Source organism: Myotis yumanensis, unplaced genomic scaffold (genome assembly GCF_028538775.1).
Source record: "Myotis yumanensis isolate MYYU_CA2020_CCGP unplaced genomic scaffold, mMyoYum1.0.hap1 SCAF_1, whole genome shotgun sequence".
In the NCBI taxonomy this organism is placed as follows: Eukaryota; Metazoa; Chordata; class Mammalia; order Chiroptera; family Vespertilionidae; genus Myotis; species Myotis yumanensis.
The window spans coordinates 6,968,964-6,990,718 of NW_027223752.1; the positions used below are offsets into that span (position 1 = coordinate 6,968,964).

The following is a 21,755-nucleotide window of genomic DNA, read 5'->3' on the forward strand; positions in this document are numbered from 1 at the left end:
TTAGAAAAAAAGAAAGAAAGAAACATCTACTTGTTCCACTTATTTATGCATTCACTGGTTGATTCTTGTAATGTGCCCTGACTGGGAATCGAATCCGCAACCTTGGCATAGTAGGATGATGCTCTAACCAGTTGACCTACCGGTCAGGGCCCAATTTTCTTATTTGGTTGGTTTCACCCTGTTGGGCAGATGAGGAAGGTGCTATCACTGGCTTTGTGGGTGAGGCAGCCCGGCCCGGGCACTTGCTCACAGTCATGTGGGTCTTGAGGAAGGACTGGAGTTTTCCAGGACTCCCAGGCTCTCTGTGGAAGCAAGCTGTGTGAGTTGCTAAAACTGACATCACAGTGAGTAGAACTTGCCTGATGATGCTCCGGGGGCCAGAGCCCAGGATCTAACAGGACCGGGCACACATGCTGGGTTTTCATGGTTGGCTTTACGCCTGTTCCTTTCCAGCCACTTTTCTATCATTTTAGTAATTTACCTTGAGTGTTAAAGAATTCATGGGTGCAGCTGTGGAGAACAGAAAACTTCCCACTTCAGGGGCATGCTTACTTCCCGAGTCCGGAGGAACCAAGTCTCTTTCAGTTATAAATGTCAGCTGCTGGCCCTAGCTGGTTTGGCTCAGTGGATAGAGCGCCGGCCTGCGGACTGAAGGGTCCCAGGTTCGATTCCAGTCAAGGGCATGTACCTGGGTTGCGGGCTCAATCCCCAGTAAGGGAGCGTGCAGGAAGCAGCCGATCAATGATTCTCTCTGATCATTGATGTTTCTATCTCTCTCTCCCTTCCTCTCTGAAATCAATTAAAAAAGATTTTTTTTTTTAAATGTCAGCTGCTGACTGCAGGGAATGGTCTCAGAAGTAAGTGGGGAGGAAGCCATGCGATGTTTTTAAAGGTCTTTTTACTAGTAAATTGTAGAAATCCGAGAGGTTTCCATCTTGAAAGGACCTAGGAGACCGGAGACGGTCTGTCTGCACTAGATCATCTAGGTTAGAGGTGCTTCAGGGCCTTACCCTCCACCTCAGCCAAATTAACTCTCTTTCATCTTTTTTAAGTATTCCTCAATATTTCTTTGAGAGGGGGAAAGTTGCATTGCTCCTGGTGATGAATTTGAAGTGTGATAGTACCCGGCTGCTCCAGCTGAGAGGTACACAGATCGGGATATTGAGGCCCGGGGTCTCGGAGGCCATGGGGTCCCATTACTCTTCCCCTGGATGTGCAGCCAGATCATTTGGGAGCTTCTTGGAGCTACTCTGTCTTCTGTTCCAGAGAATGCTGTGTGCTCTCCGTGAGCAGCATTAGCATAATGGACCCGAGTGATCTCATGAGAATGTTCGTGTTCCTCAGGTGTCCTGGGCGCCAGGTGGTTGGGAACTGGTCTCGTCCAGTGGCTTCTCTTCGGAAATTGAACCCATAAAAGAGAAAATAACAACAGCCCTCCCCGTTTGGGTTACGTGCCAAGCATCATGCTAGAGTCCTCTAACGTAATTATGTTGCATACACTGTATGTAATCCTCATCCTCCGGGTGCTCTGCTGTCATTCCCATTTATAGACAAGAAAACCAGGGTCAGCAAAGTGAGGTTACTCATCCCAGGTCCCACTGGTATCACTGGCAGAGCTGAAACGTGAAGCTAGGTCCCTTGTATTTTCAGAAGCTAGACTTTGCTATAGCCTCTCGAAGGAACTGGCCCGAAATTGCAGAGTAGGGGTTAGAGTCGAGGCCTCCTGGTCTCTGTTACCCTTTGTAGTTTCTGATCTCACATGGTGGATGCCATGAGACAGAGAGGCCTTCTCTGTCCTGTAGCTCCCGTGCGTTTCTCTGCCCATCATACCTTCATTCACCATCTGCCCTCCCTGCCTAGACTCTTCTGGGCAGGAGGCAGGGTTACTCATTTCTGACCATCGCTGTGCCTAGGTAATACAGTGCCCTCACACAGGTGTTCATTGAACTGAGCCGAGTCGCCATGCTGATGGGCAGGGATGTTAGCTGGGCTGTTAATTCACCCTCGGAGATGAGCATACTGCCCCAGTCCTCAGCCCAGCCAGCTCTTCACAGCTGTCCCAAGGCTGTGTTGAAACTCATTCCACTTCCACAAGTGGTCAGAGTCACAGACTCTGGGGATATATTGGAATGTGTACAAGTAATAGTAGCCCTAATGTCCACATGGCCTGTCAGATGCCTCCCCAAGGGAAGGGCTGTGTTGGGAGCCTTGAAAGAAGGTGTGGGTGTGAGACAGGTTCAGACTCTCCCAACAGTTGGTAGATGTTTTCCCAGAGAGGCGAGACCAGCTGTCTGAGCATCTGGGACAGAGCTATAGTGGAGAAAAGGTGAAGAACATCTTGAGTAACATGACTCACAGTCTGATCGTCCCACCCAATCTGAATGGAAGAAAAGATGTCCGGGTTTAACACTAAATTTATTCTTTATTTACCAAGAGCCTTTCTTCAATTCTCATGCTCATAAAAACGGGGCTTGAACATCACCATTCAAATTTCTGCATATTAATATATGCAAATCCAATTCACTGTTTTCAAAATGTGGTCAGGAGGCCTACTTTTTAGTGGTCTATGACTCAAAACTGTATTTATAACCATATTGAGACATTATTTGCCTTTTTCACTCTTATGTCATGAGTGAACAGTGGAATTTTCCAGAGGCCACATGACATGTGTTGACATTATCACTGTGACAAGTAACGCAATGTGTGCTTGTGTTTTAAAAGTTCTCAGTTTTCATTTCAAATATGGTACATATGGACAGACATAACTGACAAAAACAGAAGCTTTTTGACAAACTCGGTAATATTCATCTGTGTAAAGCGGTCCTGAGACAAAAAGTTTTGAGAGCCACTGGGAATGTTCAGTGATGACTGTACTACAAAAAGCACGATGGAGACATGGAGGGGGCTGGGACTGGGAGGGGACGCAGGGGCTCCCCCTGAACACACCGCCTAGGAGGCAGCACATGTCCTAGTCTGGGTGGTGGCATCAGGGGAACCTCCTCACAGGTGTGAACTATTTCAGAACGAACATTAGAACACATTAAATCTGTCTCAAGCTTGTCCCCATTAAGGAAAAACAGTCACCCTGCGGGTGACTCACCCGTTGCCCAGAGGAAATGTACCTTTCTGTTGCAGAGACCTGGCGATCACCCTCTGCACCCACCTTGCCTCTCAGAGAGAAGGCAACTGGCTTTAGGGGCTGCCTGGTGGGATATGACACAATAGGTCCCCACTGTCACCTGTGTCCCATTCTTGCTCTGAATTTAATCAGGGGAAACAACCCAGAATGGGGACAGCCTACAAGATAATTGGCCTAAACTCTTCACACACAGAAATTAGTATCGATGACAAACAAAAAAATGGCCTAACTTTCCAGCTTTAAAAAGAGGGTAGCCCTGGCAGGTTTGGCTCAGTGGATAGGGCGTCAGCCTGCGGACTCAAGGGTCCCAGGTTCGATTCCGGTCAGGGGCGTGTACCTTGGTTGCGGGCACATCCCCGGTTGGGGGGTGTGCAGGAGGCAGCTGGTCGATGTTTCTCTCTCATCGATGTTTCTGACTCTCTGTCCCTCTCCCTTCCTCTCTGTGAAGAATCAATAAAATATTTTTTTTTAAAATAAAATAAAAAATAAAAAGAGGGTAAATAGACAACCCCAATGTAACACGTGAAGTGGATACTGGATTGCTAAAGATTAAAACATTTTAGGCACAATTGGGTAAATTATTAATTTTCTTAGGTACAATAATGGTATTTAAGCTACATATTAGAATGTCATTATTTTAAAGGATGTAGGCTGAACCCCTTAAGACTGCAGTATATCTGCAACTTACTTTCAAATGGTTCTGGGGGAAAATGACATATAAAAGGTGATGTCACGTGTAGTAAACATGCTTTACTAAGTGAAGCAGGAAGCCCTATAACCTAGTCCCGGCCCCTCCACATATTAGCCGCAGGACATTGAGAAACTTCCCTCTCCAGGCCTGTTTCCTCCATCCAAAAAAAGTACTCGCAGATATTCAGCTCTGATGAGGCTGTGCTTTCCAGCCTGTTTCTCAGTCACTGACGGGACCTGGTGATGACACCCCTGGTGTAGGTCTTCTCATTCCCCCTGATGAGCCTGGAGCAGCTACGGGGCCCAGGTGATTGATGGCTGAGGATGCTGCGCTCTCCTCTCCGAGCTTTGCTGCCGTTGTTCGCTCTGCCTGAAATGGTCCACTCCCTCCTGGCAGGATGAAGCATGCCCTTCCTTGTACCCACAGCACTTGACACATACCTGTACACTGTTGCTCCCCCCATTAACAGAGACCACATCTTTTATTCAAGAGAAGGTAGGTTGAGTTTTGTCTGAGTACTGGGCCTTGGAATATATTTGGTACATGGTCAGTACTCAGTAAATGGGGTGTTAAATGGGGTGTTGTCTTGGTTTATTTTGTAAATGAATGCAGGAAAAGAGATAGGAAAAATGGGGGTGGCCAGATCGAAGGTGAGTTGTGGTCCCTCCCACCCCCAAGGAATCTTTGAAGGCTGAGAAATACAATACCTGGCAAAACTAGGCAAACTCAAAGCAAGCATTTAGCCCTGGTTGGTGTGGCTCAGTGGTTAGAGCATCAGCTTGTCCACGGACCCACTGAGGGAGCGAGACCTGAGAAGCCTGAAGGAGAGACCTCCAGAGAAAGGAGGAGGAAGGTGGGGTCCCGGCCAGGGGTGTCTCCCTGCCTTGGGGGACTCTGGATCAGTCACTTAGTGTAAAGTGGGTAAAGGTGATCACTCCCTCCTAATCATTGTTTTGAGCATCACATGAAATCACAGGCTTTGACCTGCAGGGGCCACTGAACTGGCAGGTGCTGTTCCCAGCCGTGGTCCTGGGAGGTGAGGGCAAGCGCGCCCTGTCCTGCAGCCCCGGACAGGTAACCAGAGCCTGCGTTCTTGGTGTGGCTGCTCTGATTCTCAGCCTGCTTTTCAAGTTCACTTTCCTGGCTTGTATATTGAAAGTAAACAAGTCAGGATTTCACAAACTGGCTCTGCTTCTGCTTGGCTTTGGGAACATTTATTTATAGCCACTTCCCTCTGGCCTCCCACTGCTCCCTCACTCGCTTATTCCCTTGGCAGCTACTGAGCCCGTATTTGTTAATGAGTACCTACCGTGCCACCCCGAGAGGGTGTGGAGGGGGACCTGGTGGTCAGACCTGGCTGCCCTCAGGAGGCTCTTGGTCTCGGGAAGAAGATGAGCTCTAACTGGCCCCCGTGAAAGCTGGAGAGCAACCAGAGGCTTCCGGGGCCTTGGCACAGACAGCGCCAGCTGGGTACTGGGCACCCTCATAGAAAAACACAATAGCACTGTCCTGTGCCAGTTTGTAACTGCCTGGTTTTCCTGCTAGATGGGGTCTCCTTAAGGGCAGAGACACGCCACGCCCTTCCCAGGGCCCAGCCGAAGGCCTTCCTCTTGGTAGTGACCAGTGAGTGGGAATGAATGAACAGGTGTTCTCTGAAGGCAGAGACACGACCTGGGCTTTGAGCAACACTGAGATGCAAACCTGTGGATGTAGGAAGGAGAACGCATATGAGGCAGAAGAAGCATCTTCTTTAACTGCTTGAGGAACACCAGGAAGTCATTGTAATTGGCCCAGATGTCCAGAGGATGCTTTTGCTGTCAGACCAGGCCTTACCACCGGGCTGCCAGTTGGGCTGTGTGGACAGACTGCCCTTCCCTCCCTGATCTGCACCAGGCAGGGTGTGGGTAGCATCACAGGAGAGCAAGGACGAGGTTCCTGGAACCAGCAAAGAATCTGCCCTGTTTTAGAAATCCAGATATAAATGGGGAAGGGAACTGTGGCCTGAGCCCTGATCGCCCTGCAGGGGAGCCAGTCGAGGGGAAGTGGCCCTTGCCCTGTATCTTCAGGAGGCCTTTCTAAATGAGGTGACGTTAGGATACGTAGCAATTACTGGCAGCCTAGGCTGGAAAAGCACCCAGGCAGAGGGAACAGCATGAGTTAGAGCAAAGGGGCCATCAAGTAGGATCTGTTAGGGGCCATGAGTATATTAGGGACAGAGGCCAGGTGCCAGTAGACACCTAGAGAGGAAGCAAGTGGGCAGCCAACGGGAGGTAAAGGGAGAGCTGGGTTTAGAGTAGGTGCCAGTTCGCAGCAGCCAGCTCCCATCGATTCATTAGGTGCTCAACCCTGTGATCGTTATTGGGGTGAGAGAGCACGAGTTCCCAGCAGGGTGACACGCACCCTGGTTTGCTGGGACTATCCTGGGTTTACGCTGAATGTCCTACCTCCCAGGAAGTCCCTCCATCCTAAGCGAACCGGGTTCCCAGTCTGCTGGGGAGACATGATGGACAGAGAGATGGGTTGTTCCCTCTGAAGGGAGCCACCAAGTCAGGGCATCAGGCCGAGCAGGGCCACTGCCAGCGCTGGGGAGAGACAGGGAGGCTGTGAGCCTGCCTCTCCAGTAAGAGATCCAGGCTGCAAAGAATGTGGCTCCTCAGCTGAGCCTCCGGAGGAGTGGAGGCCGGTGCCTGCGTTTCTGCGTTCCCCAGAACTGGCCAGTGAGACGCACTGTCAGAGGCAGCAGCCGCCCCGCCCTGCACAGTAGGCCCACCCTCAGAGTTGCATTTCCTGACTGATCCCAGGCCGTGGTGAGACAGAGAACCTGATGCTCGTCTATAGCAGGCGCTCTTGTTTGGCAGCTGCTCTCTGAGAATAAGTGGAGTAGGGTTTGCAGGCACGTGCCTGTGGGCACACCATCATGAACGCTCTTCTTCACAGTCATTTCTTCAGCGAGCACTTGTGTCTACAACATACAGGGCTGGGTTGACAAAGGAAAAGCGAGCCCCGCCTTCAGGGAGCTCACAGTCCAGTGGGGCAGACCCTGAGAAACAGGACAGACTGGTGAGTTCCGTGCTGAGAGGCAGACGCGAGCACAGGCCTAGGTGCTGGACTTCTTCCAACTCAACCCTGGGCGTATGCTCTCCACCTGCAAGCCTCTTGTGTCCAGCCTGTTCCTTTCTGTCGCCTTTTTGGCTTTACACCCTTCTGCCCGGCTTGTGAACTTACCCCGTTCTTCGGGTTTTCGTAGGGAATACCTGGAAAAGCCCTGACGGGTATTCACAGGGTGGGGAGGGAGTCCAGGTGCCTGTACACAGGCAGAGTGTGGCTGGGCTGGCGGCTGCCGACCTGGGACAAATTCAGAAACTCATTCCTGGTCAGTAGGCGAGTGGGGTGGTGGGGCAGGAACCTGCGCTTTCCCAAGGGTTAGACTGAGCGAGTGACACTGCTCGGAGCAGCTGTTAGGCCCCGGGGGGATGGGAGGGGAGAAGGGGGTGCATCCATCTGGTAGCTCAAACCCAACTGCATTTTCACTAATTATTCCCACTTTCTCAGCTGGTTGTTTGATCACATAAAAGTAGCCCTGTAGGTATCGGCTGTAGCTTTTCTCCATCCCCACATGGTTCCTCAGAGCCAGACAGGATGGGGAGCGCTGAGGCCGCATCTACACAGGCACAAAGTGTATGGGGCCCATGGAGAGGACGTAGGGGCAGACTTTCTAAACTTAATAAAGGATATTTGTGTGTTTGTGTTAAAAAAACAACAACAGTGCAGTCATTCAAAAATAATATACTTAAAAAAGAAAATACTTGTCTGTCAAAGGTACTTTCCTCAATGATACATGATGTAAATACTTGTCTGTCAAAGGTACTTTCCTCAAATGATACGTGATGTAGACAGATGGAGTTTCTGAAGCCTTTGGGTACAGTGAGGATTTTATTAAAACAAAACCCCAAACGGATGGTAAGCAAGACAACCCTGAAGCAGAATAAGTGAGTGGGTCTTTCCTGGCACTTAGGTTTTGTCAGTGGGAATAAAATAAGCAGGTAGACAAACACTGTTCACATGGAGGCGGGGCCACAGCAGGGTTTTTGGTTAACCACAAGTTCAGTTTGAACCTAGTGTTAAACAGCAGCAGGAAAAGGAACCCATGGTAATAATTACAATAAGAAAAATCACTATTGGTGTTTGAGCACCTACTAGGGGCAAGCACAGCAGTGGGTACTTTCTTTATATCTCCGTCCAAGCACCCCTGGCCCTGCCTCCCTGCCTCTGCTCTCCCCACCACCCCCCATCCCCTTCCTGATTCGCTGGGCTGAAAGCTCTCCATCTGCAGTGAGGCTCCCCAGCTCCCCACCCTCCAGGCCCTGGAAGGTGTAATCATCTGTCCGCTTTCCTGAGTGGCCGTGAGCTCTGAGGACAGTGGCTGTTACACTCGGCTCTGCGTCACTACATGTTTTTGACTCACTGGCATCTGTGTTTGTCAGACTAAGATGCCATGGTCGTATCCAATCGTAGGGCCCAGACACTCAGAGAAAATGTGACAAGTCAGGACTCACTAGAGGAGAGTGACAGGTGGCAAGGGGGCGATGTCCTGGGAATAATGGATGGAAGAACCAAGGTGTCCCTTCAGTTGTCTACTGGGCTGTCATGCGCTGTCCACCTTTGTGACTCTGGAGGGCAGGGCGTGGACTGACCCAGAAGAGCAGGGATGCCTCCCAGCCGAGACCACTCCTCAGCAGGGTGGGCTGCTTTGGGGGGCAGGTTTCCCGCGCTGGCAGTTTTCATTCACCGGCTCGGCGTCCACTTAGGGCCACTTAGAAGGCATGTCATTTTGGACATGAGAGTGGATCGGGACGTCCACTCTCTGTGGTCTAAGAGGCTCCTGCTCTCAGCCCTGAGATTCTGTTCATCCCTGAGAGTCTACCCTAAGCATTTATGAGGCACCTGGTCTGTGCCAGGTTCCAGGGGCACAGCAGAGAATGAGGCGGGTCTGCCCCTGCCCTCGGGGAACCTACACTATAGCAGGTATGTCGCTTTGGATCTTCCAAGAAGCAGCGGCCAAGGCCCTGGGGACATCAATGCAGAATGGAGGGAGCAGGAGCAGGCAGGGGGCTTCAGGCCAGGGTACAGGTCCGACATCTGTGCCGGCGAGAGAGCAGGAAGGACGGACTGAGTAGGAGCCTCTCAGACCACAGCGCACAGGCTGCTGAGGAGGCCCAGCAGGGTTTCCCCATCGAGGAGGCCTGTGTCGGGCACTGACGGAGCAGCCTGGAGAAACATGGCCTCTGTGCGACATGGTGGCATCCAGACAGGTGGCCGCTGGGACCACTGGTCACCTCTGCTCCGTCACAGGCTCTCCTGGAGCTCTGAAAGGCACTCCCATGGCCGCCACCCAGGGGCTCTGGAGAGCGCTGCCCTGCCACCCGGCACCTGCCCTGTGAGGACAGTGGCTGTCACACTCAGCTCTACAGCACCGCAGGGCCTCTGTGGTCACGTGCCAGCAAGCGGTGGAGCGGGGGTTGCAGCCCACATCCCTCAGGCTCAGTTTTGTTCACTGACACCAGCCTGCACCTCCGGATCTCCCAGCCCCTGAGGCAGTCCAGGGCGGCTGAGCTCGGCAGTGACACAGCTTAGCCCGTAACTTGATTCTGGTCAGTTTATATTGGAAGGAAACTGATTTAATCCAAGGTCTGTCTGTTTCTGTGTACAGTGTAATTTCTACCAGACTTCATGAAGATAAGACCCAAAGGGCTAGCCAGGGGGAGGGCACCTCTGCCTAAGCATATTCTCTTTTTTAAAAGACACGTGGGCTCTAGCTGGTTTGGCTCGGTGGATAGAGCATCATCCCTCGGACTGAAGGGGTCATGGGTTCTGTTCCAATCAGGGGCACATACCTTGGTTGCAGGCTTAATCCCTGCCCTAGTCGGAGTGCATACTGAAGGCAACAATCAACCAATTGATGTGTCTCTCTCACATCAATGTTTCTCTTTCTGTCTCTCCCCCTCCCTTCCATTCTCTTTAAAAATCAATAGAAAAATACAATCGAGTGAGGTTTCAGGCGCCAGAAGGCAGAGCACAGCGCTGGTTTCTCTCTCCCTGAGGGTATCACATGGCTCTCTTCTGGGAAGACCATGCCTATTTTGCTCATCACCCACTTCCCCTTAAATGTTTGTTAAATGAATGGTGAACTATGGGGGAAAGATGCGGCACAATTGCACAAAAAGGCCCTTGCGACTCACTTCTGTTCCCGGACAGAACTCCCAGCGTGAGGTGTGGACAGCTGACATCAATGTACCCTGGACCTCGAAACCGCAGAACAGAGCTGGGGGGTCGACAGCAAGTTTGAGGCCCAGCATAGGCTTTCCCAGGGGGTTCAACACCTAGCACTGGCACGTGATGCCGCTGGCTGGACCCGTGAAATGTGCAAGGGACTCATGGGAAAGGAAGTGAGGGGACATGTGGGAAGGCTTGTCTGCACTGTCCACTGAGCCACTGTGATGATGATGATGATGATCTGTACACTGATCCTCCGCCATCCACGTCAGCAGGGAGCTGAGCAGGTCCTGAGGAAGCTCAGCCCTCAGGGACACTTAGGCACCCACTACGTTGGCCAGGTGGGGGTTTCCAAGTCACCCAGGGCCGATCTCCTAAAAGCCACTGATTCGTCATTCAGTAACCACTGGGGCTGGGAGTGGGACCTTTTTCAAGTATTTTATTTCCCTCCAAGAAATATGGTAAGGTGACCATAATGTCACTTTTCCCAACAGCTTGGACTCATTTTGATGACCGTCCATTAGTGCGCACACTTTTGCTTCTACTTGTAAAGTCCGGGGTGCAAGCCGCTGTCACAAAGAACCAAGAGACGCTTTCTATGCAAACGCAAGGGGTTTATTTAGCTTCCAACATGTTGGGGCCCACAACAACTCACTCTGAACGCAGCAGAGCAGCGGCCGTGAGCCCCGACTAAGGGTTCAGGCATAGGTTATATACTTTTTCTAGCTAACGGGGGGAGCAAACGGGGGAAGCAAAGGGGTCACTCTTCTGGGAATCTTGGCGCCGTTGTGAATTAATGCCTGTCCACTTTCTTATCAGGTTGCTTGCTTTTCAGTTTACTCCCGGGCTGCAGCCATCTCCGTAACCTCCCTGGCTGCAGCTGTGTCCCATAAAAGTTGATTGTTCCATCTCCCCCTCCTAACCTTCCTGATTGCCCTGGTGCTTGTTAAATGTAACACTCTGGTAACGCTTTGATGCCGTTTGTTCCTTGACCTCTCTGACCTGATTATATTGGCGCCTCTCATTCCCCCCTTTTTCTGTGGACGGTTTCTAATCTTAGAGACCCTCAGGCTCAGCTAAGGCTGAGTACTGTTGCCTGATGATAAGGAAAGAAACTATTTTAGCTTTAGCAACTTCTATTGAAATAGGATTTTTCTTCTTAAAATTTCTCCATGGCTATTAAAAAGCCAAATTAAGATTAATTTATCTACTGTCCTGATGTTTGTATAAACACAACAAGAATGGTAACTGACTACCTTTGCTGGAATTTCATGGTTGAATTTTAATGTGCCCCGTAGGGCTAGGAAGCCATGCCACCCAGCTGCCATCAGGCCCGCCTGCAGTATCTGCTGAGTTAGGTGAATTCTTCACCTGTAGCAATTCCACCTGAGCCCACGCTCCAGGCTTTAAGCCCATCTCAGTAGCCCTCCTACTTGTTGCGGCCCAGAGCGTGTGGGGGCTCCGCAGGAACGTAGAGGCATCCCTACTGCTCCCCTTTTACTCTTACCAACCGCCAGTGATGGTAGGGCATCGGCCTGACACTCCAGCGCCAGCCATCTTCAGGGCTTCCAAGCAGAATACCAGGCTTCCTTCGTGGCATTTTTACTGGCTTCAAGTCTTTAGAGCTTAGACAGGGCTCTTTAAAACATGATACTCCAGTCAAAGTTTTTCGTTAATAAAACCACTATTAGGAACCGGTCTTATTGAATCTATGCAAAGAAATGTATTGCCATGTTAGCATCGCCAAATTTCGGAGGAATTACATAAGAAGAAAGACATACTGATCTACTCTAAGATTTTCTGACTTTCCTTGCCAATTCCTTTTAGTTGTTGGCATTAAACTTTCTTTTTATGTATAACTATGCTTCAGACTTTTTACTCTAAACAGGCTTTTTTTTTTTTCTCTTTTCAGACTACCCCTGACATGGGCATGGTCATAAAGGCCTGCAAGCAGTACACAGGCTGCCAACTATTAGCTGTCTCTCAACAGAGACCAAAACCTGATGGGCACTGTTCCCTGCCCAGGTGGGCACCTGCCCTCTTGGCAGCTAGGCACCCTTTACTTTTTGGGGCTCACCCCACATAGTACCCTTCCAGGATAGTCAACATACATTTAAACCTGCAAGAGAATTAAAGGTTAATGTGACAATGAAACATAATATAGGCATCATGGCCGCTTTAGGCAGCCACATCTTCTGCTACTAAACATGTGATTCTATAAATTGTCCTTGTCTCTTTGGAGCCATGTCCATGAAGATGCAGGCATTATCTAAGTCTATTCAATGTTACCAGCATCAGGCAGGTCGAGCACGCTGTAGCTTGACGAAGTCTTTCCGGATCATGGATGGGTCCGCTGACCGGACGTGGGTGTGATGGACTCAGGTCACGACACCGTCTATCTTGAGAGCGGTGGGGGTCGTCAGCACCACGGAGTTGGGTGTAGGGACCTTTCCATCGAGGCTCCAGGAGGTGCCTTTTGCCTGGGTGGCGCCAAGGCGCAGCCAAATGTCCTTGTGCGCCCTCTGGAGCCCTCTCAAGAAAAGAGACAATTATCTTTTTAGTGAACAAGTATCTTTACAGTCTTGGGCTCTTGAGCAGATAACAGGAACATCATCCAAGTCCCCTGATGGGGGCCTGACAGGAACAGATGTGGGGGCCTTTGGCTGGGGGGGTATAAAGTCTCCATTCTTCCTCCCTCGGCACTGCTAAGGGCAGGATCATTGGAGAGGTCTCTTCACCTAGGCAGGGCTGTGCTGAACCATCTGGGGCAAAAGTGGTTTCTGCTTTCATTTTGGCTAAAAGGTCTCTGCCCATTAGAGGGACCAGGCAATTTGGCAAATACAGGAATTCATGAACCACCTGATGGCCGCCTAACTGACATTGGCGGGGGCGGCAGAACAGTCTGCAGCTGTGGTCCCGGTAGCTCCAATAATGGTGACTTCCTGTCCTGAGAGGGGAGCTACCTTCTGAGTAACTACCGAGTGCTCTGCCGCTGTACCAACCATAAAGTTCACAGTCTGGCCCCCGATTTTCATTTCGACCATCGGTTCATGGGGGCCCAGTTGGAAAGAGCCCAGCCTGTCCTAGTCAGAGTCAGCTGTTGCCAGTCCGAGGAGGTCTGCCTCAGGCGGCTCTGGCCAATAGCGGCTGGGTGGTTTGGATGGCCTCGCCAGCTTCTTTTGGCCTGCTCCTGCCCTGCCTGCCTCTCCACTCCTGCTACTAAACCTTACTCTGTCCCTTCTTATACATGCAGAACTGGACCCAAGGCAGCGAGTTTTGAGCAATTTTAAAATTTCTTAACATACATTTTATCATTCATGTTGCAGGGAGGGACCGGGTTAGCTCCTCCTGAATGAAAGAACTAATCAAAATAAGGCTTATTTTCTAACTTCATTTGTCCCTGGGCATGGACAACAAATGACACTAATCAGATTGACATAAACGATTTAACCTTTGTTTAGGGAGGCAAATGCAAAGCATTTACTCCAAATGTCTTTGGTTTAGGGAAAACAGGATTTTTGTTTAGTTTCCCTATTCTACTTGTCCCAGCTTACTGGTCTATCATGCATTCATCTTTCTTTTAACATTTATCTTTTTCTTTTTATTACATACACAATCTTTACAAATTTCATTCTTTTAGGTTAGCCTTCAAACCTTTTTTCTATGTCCTTCAAAAATGCATAACCATGCCTCAGACCTTCCATTAAGTATTTCTTTACCTTTCTCCATCACATCAAAGCTGTACATTCTAGTTAGTTAGAACTCTGAGCCTTAATTAATTTTTAAGGTGACATGTAAGTAATTAACATTCCTCAGATTAGCAATACATTCATCATTTTTTTTTTTTTTGGAGATACAAACAAAAATTTCACTAGCTAAACAATTTTAAACAACAAAGACATATACTTAAACAATAAAGACAGATAACATTCCCCATTAAAACTTTGAATCACCACAGCTAGCAATTATCAGTTTGTGAGTATACAGGCCTTGTTGACGTCATCTTGGGATAGCTGTCTGTCTCTCTGTGGTCAGCGACTTCTCGTAAACTTCAAAAATATAAGGCACAATTAACCAATAGATTCAATTCTACCCTCTAGATTTTGTATGAGGCACATTCAGATTAATAATACCTAGATGAACATTTTTTTTTTTTTTTTTTTTTTTATTGTTTGACTCAGTAAATTTTAAGGTCTCAAGTTTCCAGCAGCTATGGAAAACCACACCTGAGGCTGGCAAACAGGCCTGGCCCAGCCCTTGACTTTAAAACCACCATTTTTCTCTCGGGAAAGTCAAGAGGCAAATTTGTAGCTACATAATTTCTTGAGATTCAAATCCAATTATTATTATTAAGGCATGTACTTTGGCAAATTTTGTAACAGAGGCAATCTTACTGAATTTTCTTTTGGAGGCTTGTTGCTAGAACAAGCCTGCATTGCTTCCCTGGGTAAAATTAGCTATTTTCCTTAGGAAATAATCAGTCTTGGGTTTTATTCTGTACATGTGTGAAGAGACTCTAGTTCAAAACTCTATCTAAATGTCCAAAAACAGGACAATTGCGCGCATTAGTTTTAAACCAGCTTTTCTCTTTACATGTGAACAGAAATACCAGACACATTTTAAAACTTTTCAATTACAAGAAGGACTTTTTGTCATCTAGCTGGCGCGATCTCCATGGGAAGAGCCCTGCTCCCGTCCAGAGTAGCCGCGCCGCCCCCAGCTGTCCGGCCCGTGGGCTCCGCGCGGGACCTTTCCCAGACCTTCCCCCGGACCCGACGCCGCCGGGGGCCTCGCTGCTCCGGCCTCTTGCAAGCGACTCGCCGGCCCCGCCCCCCCGCGCTCCACACAAGCCCGGGGCCAACGCCGGCCACCGCCGGCCGCAGCCGCCGCCGCCAGGCTCCGCGAACGAGTCCGCGCCCGGCCCGAGCCCCCCAGCGCCGCCCCCCGAAGGCGCGCCGCCGCCTATGGCGCTGAGCGAGCGCAGGCCCAAGCTGCGGGGCTCGGGCTGCCTGGGCTGCCGCCGCCTCTCCCGGCCTCCGGCCTCTTCCAGGCTGCGCAGCTCGGGCTCCAGCTCCGGCCCAGCACCCGCCGCCGACCGGGCCTCAGCCGCTGCAGCCGAGCTGCCTGGGCCCGTGGCGCGGCCAGGCTCCGGGGCGAGGGCTGCGGTCACCGCGCACCGCGCTCCAGCACACTTGCCCCCTCCCCCCTCCCTCCCCGTCTTTACACTCACATACTTTCACCCGACATTCATTCAGAGTTTAAACAATCCATTCAATTCTTAACAACTTCCCAATTTCTGAGGGAGCTCTAAAGCCTCCCGCAATCTCCTTGAACTGATCAATCACAATACCCAAAAGAGCAGTCTGAGTCCATTCCACAGCGTCCATCCAGGAGGAGCAGAGGGTGGAGGGAGGGAGCAGAGGGTGGAGGAGAGAACACACACACACCAACACACCAACACACCAACGACAAGAAACAAAGAACAAAAGACAAAGACAGACACAACGCGTTGAGACAAAAATCGAAGGATCCAAAAAGAAGGTTTTACAGAACCAATTGACCTAGCTGGCAACAGAACTACAGAACCAGAATCAGAATCCGTACCTAACTGACGGAACAGACAGGAGTCCACCAGGCGTCCCTGGTCCTCTCCAGACTCCACCAGGGCGTCCCCCGGGGTTGTGGCCTGCGACCTCCCGACAAGTCTGTCTGTCGCAGTCGGGGGAGGCTCACGCCCCTCCCCGACAGCCACCCGACCAAACAGATTTGCCAGCTCTAACTAAATTTGTGTTTCCAATATCTAAGCGATCGCTATTCAGAAAGGCGCCGTCACTTACCCCAAGAAGCGTCTGTTGGAACCCAGAGGCGGCTGCAACAAATACCTCGCTGCGTGCCCGGCGACAAGTGGGGGAGAGCCTCCTGCCTTAAATAGGGGGTCCCTCTCCTCCCCGCAGGGGGAGAGCCTCCAGCCCTAAATAAGGGGTCCCTCTCACCCCCGCCGGTATCTCGGTGGAACCTCCAAATGTAAAGTCCGGGGTGCAAGCCGCTGTCACAAAGAACCAAGAGACGCTTTCTATGCAAACGCAAGGGGTTTATTTAGCTTCCAACATGTTGGGGCCCACAACAACTCACTCTGAACGCAGCAGAGCAGCGGCCGTGAGCCCCGACTAAGGGTTCAGGCATAGGTTATATACTTTTTCTAGCTAACGGGGGGAGCAAACGGGGGAAGCAAAGGGGTCACTCTTCTGGGAATCTTGGCGCCGTTGTGAATTAATGCCTGTCCACTTTCTTATCAGGTTGCTTGCTTTTCAGTTTACTCCCGGGCTGCAGCCATCTCCGTAACCTCCCTGGCTGCAGCTGTGTCCCATAAAAGTTGATTGTTCCATCTCCCCCTCCTAACCTTCCTGATTGCCCTGGTGCTTGTTAAATGTAACACTCTGGTAACGCTTTGATGCCGTTTGTTCCTTGACCTCTCTGACCTGATTATATTGGCGCCTCTCATACTAAATTATTTGGGCTCGCCCTAGCAGGTTTGGCTCAGTGGATAGAGCGTCAGCCTGTGGACTGAAGGGTCCCAGGTTCAGTTCTGGTCAAGGGCACATGCCTAGGTTTTGGGCTTAATCCCCAGTAGGGGATGTACAGGAGGCAGCCAATCAATGATTCTCTCTCATCATTGATGTTTCTATCTCTCTTTCCCTCTCCCTTCCTCTCTGAAATCAATAAAGATATATTTTTAAAAATTAAAAATAAATTATTTGGGCTCAAATTGTTGGGCTTTAACTTCTGTTTCTAATTCTAACGCAGTTGTGTTCATATGGCCTCCCTCTCTGATAGCGGCCACGCCTCACTGTTGTCGGTGCGCCTACCTTTAAAACCGGACCTTACCTTTCTAACCTGGGGTTCTGATGCGCTGAAGACCGAGAAAGTAGCTGCTCAGGATGAGGAGGCCGCTGTGCAAAGGCAGCGGCCTTCCTTGGCGTTCGTGGCAGGAGTGCCTGGTTTCAGCGACGGCTGTTTCCTCTCGCAGGGGTTTCTTTTGCTTCTTCCCTGGTTTCCTGTCGTATTCTGAACAGATGACGTCGCTTATTACTAAATGTGTACAGCAAAGCAGGCGCAGCCAGGTGTTTATTTGGATTGCTCTCGCTCTGTTCGGAGAAGGTCGCCTCGTGTTCTGTTGTCTATGGAGCTTGTGTGATGGTGCCCTGTCACAGTATCACAAACAGAGCGTTTCGTTGGCTGTTGTAAAGAAGATGGTCTTTGTCGTGTGCTCCACAGTCGGACAGAACTGATGGGAAATCCCAAATGTAATCACTGAACTCCTGTGTGAATTGGTATCAGTTTTCCCAAGTCTCTAAGCCTCTATTGTTTCATCTACAAAGTGGGGTGATTGTGGCTACTTCACAGGCTGTGAAGCCCAGCATTGCCTTATTTTACACAGTGCCTGGAGGACTGGAGACAGTTGGCCAGCTGTCATTCCTTCCACATTCAAGCGCCTTTTCCCCTAAAAGGAAAGCTGTGCGTCTTTTCCGCGCTATTGAGAGTGTTGGCACAGCACACTCCTCTGCAGCCCCGGGGTCTCTGGAGAATGACTGTCCACCTCCCGGAGCAGCCCTCCCACAGACTGCGGGGAGCTCTGGCAGTTAGGAGGTTTCTCTGCGGCAATAGCAGGTGGCCTCTGGCTCAGAAAAGGGCAAAGCCAGCTTCCATCCCTCGTGGCTGCCCCTGACATTTAAGTTTTCTCTTGCTCTGCAGTGAACAGAGTATCTGCCAAGCCCGGGCTTCCGTGATGGTCTACGATGACACCAGTAAGAAATGGGTACCCATCAAACCCGGCCAGCAGGGTTTCAGCCGGATCAACATCTACCACAACACTGCCAGCAGCACCTTCAGAGTCGTCGGAGTGAAGCTGCAGGATCAGCAGGTGAGTGCCGGAGCCCCCGGTGGCACCCCAGCCTGTGCCGCGCATGCGCACCCACACGTGCACGCATAAACACGCACGTACACACGGTATAGTGAAAGAGGTCCAAAAAACAAGGTCAGGTTTGGAGTCAGAAGATCTGGGTTCAGATTCTGACCCCACATTCTCCTATGAGATCTTGAGCAAACTATATTTTCTGAACACCATTTTTCACATCTGTCTCATAGAGACAGTAACCCACATCCCGCATAATTCTGTGTGTTAATGTAACATTAGAATAATAGATGTGAAACAGCTTTGAAAAATATATTGTACAAATATATTAGTTTTATTCTATGCCTACATATCCATGAGTAATATGACAATAAAAATTTTTTTGTTCATCAACCCCCTAAGTCAGTGGTCAGCAAACTCATTAGTCAACAGAGCCAAATATCAACAGTACTTCTTCAAAATAGACTCGCCCAGGCCGAAAACCGACTTCTGCGCATGGGCCACGAAGTTTCAATCGCACTGTACGTGCGCCCGCACATGGTATTTTGTGGAAGAGCCACACTCAAGGGGTCAAAGAGCTGCATGTGGCTCGCGAGCTGCAGTTTGCCGACAATGGCCCTAAGTCAACATGTCAAACTCAAAGGCTAACACAGGCCAAATAAATAAGGTGTAAGCTTATGTGGGCCGCAAAAAAAAAAAAGCTTCAATTTCCATAGAAACGTAGGTTTATTTCAGTAGAGACATGCTGAATACAAAGGGCTGAAATAAATGAGTAATCGTTAACATAACATAATAGAACATTTTAATAAAAATTAATATTTTTTGAACATAACTTACCAGGCACTGAATAACTGCACAAGTTAATAAGCATAATGCAAATAAACCTATTTTTCTTGTTCTCTGAAAGCGAAATATTTCCTGTTGCGCACACCAAACAAGTCAGTACAAGGCTAATGACGTGGCAGTCAGCTGCTAAAATATTCGCTGCTAGTATTAGTGGAGAGAAATGGTGCGCCTGCGCATAAGGGAAATGAATGCAACATGATTATAGTAATCTGTCATTAGTGAACATTATAGTTCGTTATTAATAATTATGTATAACAGGATATTGTAAAAATTAAGTTATGAAATTTTTATTAAAACGTTTCTTACATACCATTATATTGGCTGGGCCGCAAAAATATTCGTTGTGGGCCACATGCGGCCCACAGGCCACGAGTTCGACATGCTTGCCCTAAGTCTGTCTTTGGAAGGAACAGCAAGTTGATTTGAAGAATCTGGGAGCATTTCTCTTCCTAATAGTACATCCTGGACAAATCAGATAAGGTAGTTTGTGAGTGAACCTGGTAAGTACCTCCACAAATAGAGGGTAAGTCCACCTATGTCAGGAACAGTTGTGCACACATAACTAAGACGGATCAGTCTAATGCCGTGGTCAGCAAACCGCAGCTCACGAGCCACATGCGGCTCTTTGGCCCCTTCAGTGTGGCTCTTCCACAAAATACCACGTGCGAGCGCGCACGTACAGTGCGATTGAAACTTCGTGGCCCATGCGCAGAAGTCAGTATTTTGTGGAAGAGCCGGTATTTTGTGGAAGAGCCACACTGAAGGGGCCAAAGAGCCGCATGTGGCTCGCGAGCTGCGGTTTGCCGAGCCGCGATTTGCCGACCACTGGCTAATGTGACAGGGACCAGAATAGAGACGTGGAGAAAGGGCTTGTGTGGCTTAACCACAGGGACTCTGGTTAGTGTTTCAGTGCTCACCCCTCGCTTAGAGATTGACAGGGACACATTTAGCAGTGAAATCAACAGACCTGTGGTTTCAGCATTTGTGAAAAACTCGACCTAAATAGCATCTCTGGCATCCTCTGTTGGCCAGGCCTTGGCTAAGTTGAGCAGCAGGTTAGCTGCTATCTGCAAGAATCAGCACGTTAGCAATTAGAAAAGAGAGGACAGCTCTGGCTGGTGTGCCTTAGTGGTTAGAGTGTCAGCCTACACACGGAAAGGTCACAGGTTCGATTCCTGGTCAAGGGCACAGACCTGGGTTGCAGGTTCAGTCCCCAGCCCGGTCCGGGCACGTGTGGGAAACAACCAGTCTCTCTCATTCTCTCCCTCTCATTTTCTCTCTCCCTCCCTCTCTATCCCCCTCCTGCCCCCACTCCTTTTTTTTTTTTTAAATATATTTTATTGATTTTGTACAGAGAGGAGGGGAGAGGGACAGAGAGCCAGAAACATCGATGAGAGAGAAACATCGATCAGCTGCCTCCTGCACGCCCCCCAGTGGGGATGTGCCCGCAACCAAGGCACATGCCCTTGACCGGAATCGAACCCGGGACCCGTGAGTCCGCAGGCCGACGCTCTATCCACTGAGCCAAACCGGTTCGGCCCCCACTCCTTCTTATCTCTCTCTCTAAAAATCAATGGGAAAAATATTATTGGGTGAGGATTTTAAAAAAAAGAAAAGAAAAGAGAGAACAGAAACTTAAGACTATTTTTAGTGGCTGCCAGTTGACTGTGTTTCTGCTTTGGCCAAAATAACCCTGTTAAGTTTCAGAATCTTGTGGCTAAAAGGGACATCCCCACTTCAGGACTCCTGCCTAAAGGTAGTCTCTCTAACCTGGAACTCGGTACCTTCAGAGGCATCCCTTTCCCTTGTTGACAAGCTTACTGATAGGAAGGTTTCTCTCAAAACCTCCTGGAAGCTGCTTCCCTGTTCTTCCAGGTCATCAGTTCTAGCTCTGCCTATTAGAGGTACACCGCACCGTACACTGAAGGATATATAGCATCCTGAGTCCCCATTATGGTGGCAGCCAAAACATCTTACCCATTTTCATAACATACCCATGGGTGGGGGATGACATGGACATACCACTCTGGTACTCGCCTTTGACATAAGGCCCATTACCCAGTGCAGTTTCCGAATCATAGTGGGTGTCCCTAAGGGATTGCTTTCATTATGACCAGTTTTCCACTCCCTTCATGCCTCTTGGTTGCCTTCAGGGTACTCTGGGTAGATGGAAGGTGTGCTGGAGGGGGCACGGGCCTGGAGAACAGGATTCCCGGAAACTAATGTGCACCTTGTTCTCAGGAGGCTCCACACCTCGCTGCCTCCTGCAGAGGAAACCACATGGCGGGGCTCTTTTGGGAGGAGGACTTCCCGTGCAGGAGACTCTGGCAGCAGCCCTCAGTGACTCCTGGGTGCATGCAGAGAGGCTGTGGTGACTCTAACCTGGAGACCTAGAGTCTGGCAGAGAAGTTACCAGCACAGCCCTGTGCTTGGAATTGCATGTTCATAAACATGCAATCTATAATAATAAAAGTGTAATATGCTAATTAGACCAGACATCCTTCTGGACAAAGCCACAGCAGCGGGGCCGAGGCAGAGGCCCCTGGCTGCTGAGGTGGGCGGTGGCTGAGGCAGAGACAGCCTCCGCGGAAGCAGGGGCCAAGCCCCTTGCACAAATTTCATGCATTGGGCCTGTAGTCCTATATAATAAAAGCCTAATATGCTAAGTGTCCGGTCAACCGGTCGGCCATACAACCAATCAAAGTGCAATATGCTAATGATATGCTAAGGCCGCTCAACCGCTTGCTATGATGTGCACTGACCACCAGGGGGCAGACAGTCAACCAGTCACTATGACATGCACTGACCACCAGGGGGCAGATAGTCGACCAGTCACTATGATATGCACTAACCACCAGGGGCAGACGCCCTGACCAGTAGGTTAGCTTGCTGCT

General features: G+C 50.0%; 1 protein-coding gene across 3 annotated transcripts in view; it reads left to right on the forward strand.

Annotated features, from left to right (window-relative positions):
* The window catches only part of EVL (Enah/Vasp-like), a 118,505-nt gene that overhangs the window by 57,582 nt on the left and 39,168 nt on the right, over nucleotides 1-21,755 (forward strand). For all 3 annotated transcript variants that reach the window (XM_070412959.1, XM_070412967.1, XM_070412953.1), the window contains exon 2: nucleotides 17,856-18,024. In XM_070412959.1, the coding sequence (XP_070269060.1) occupies nucleotides 17,856-18,024 (169 nt within the window). The remainder of the gene's footprint in view (nucleotides 1-17,855; nucleotides 18,025-21,755) is intronic.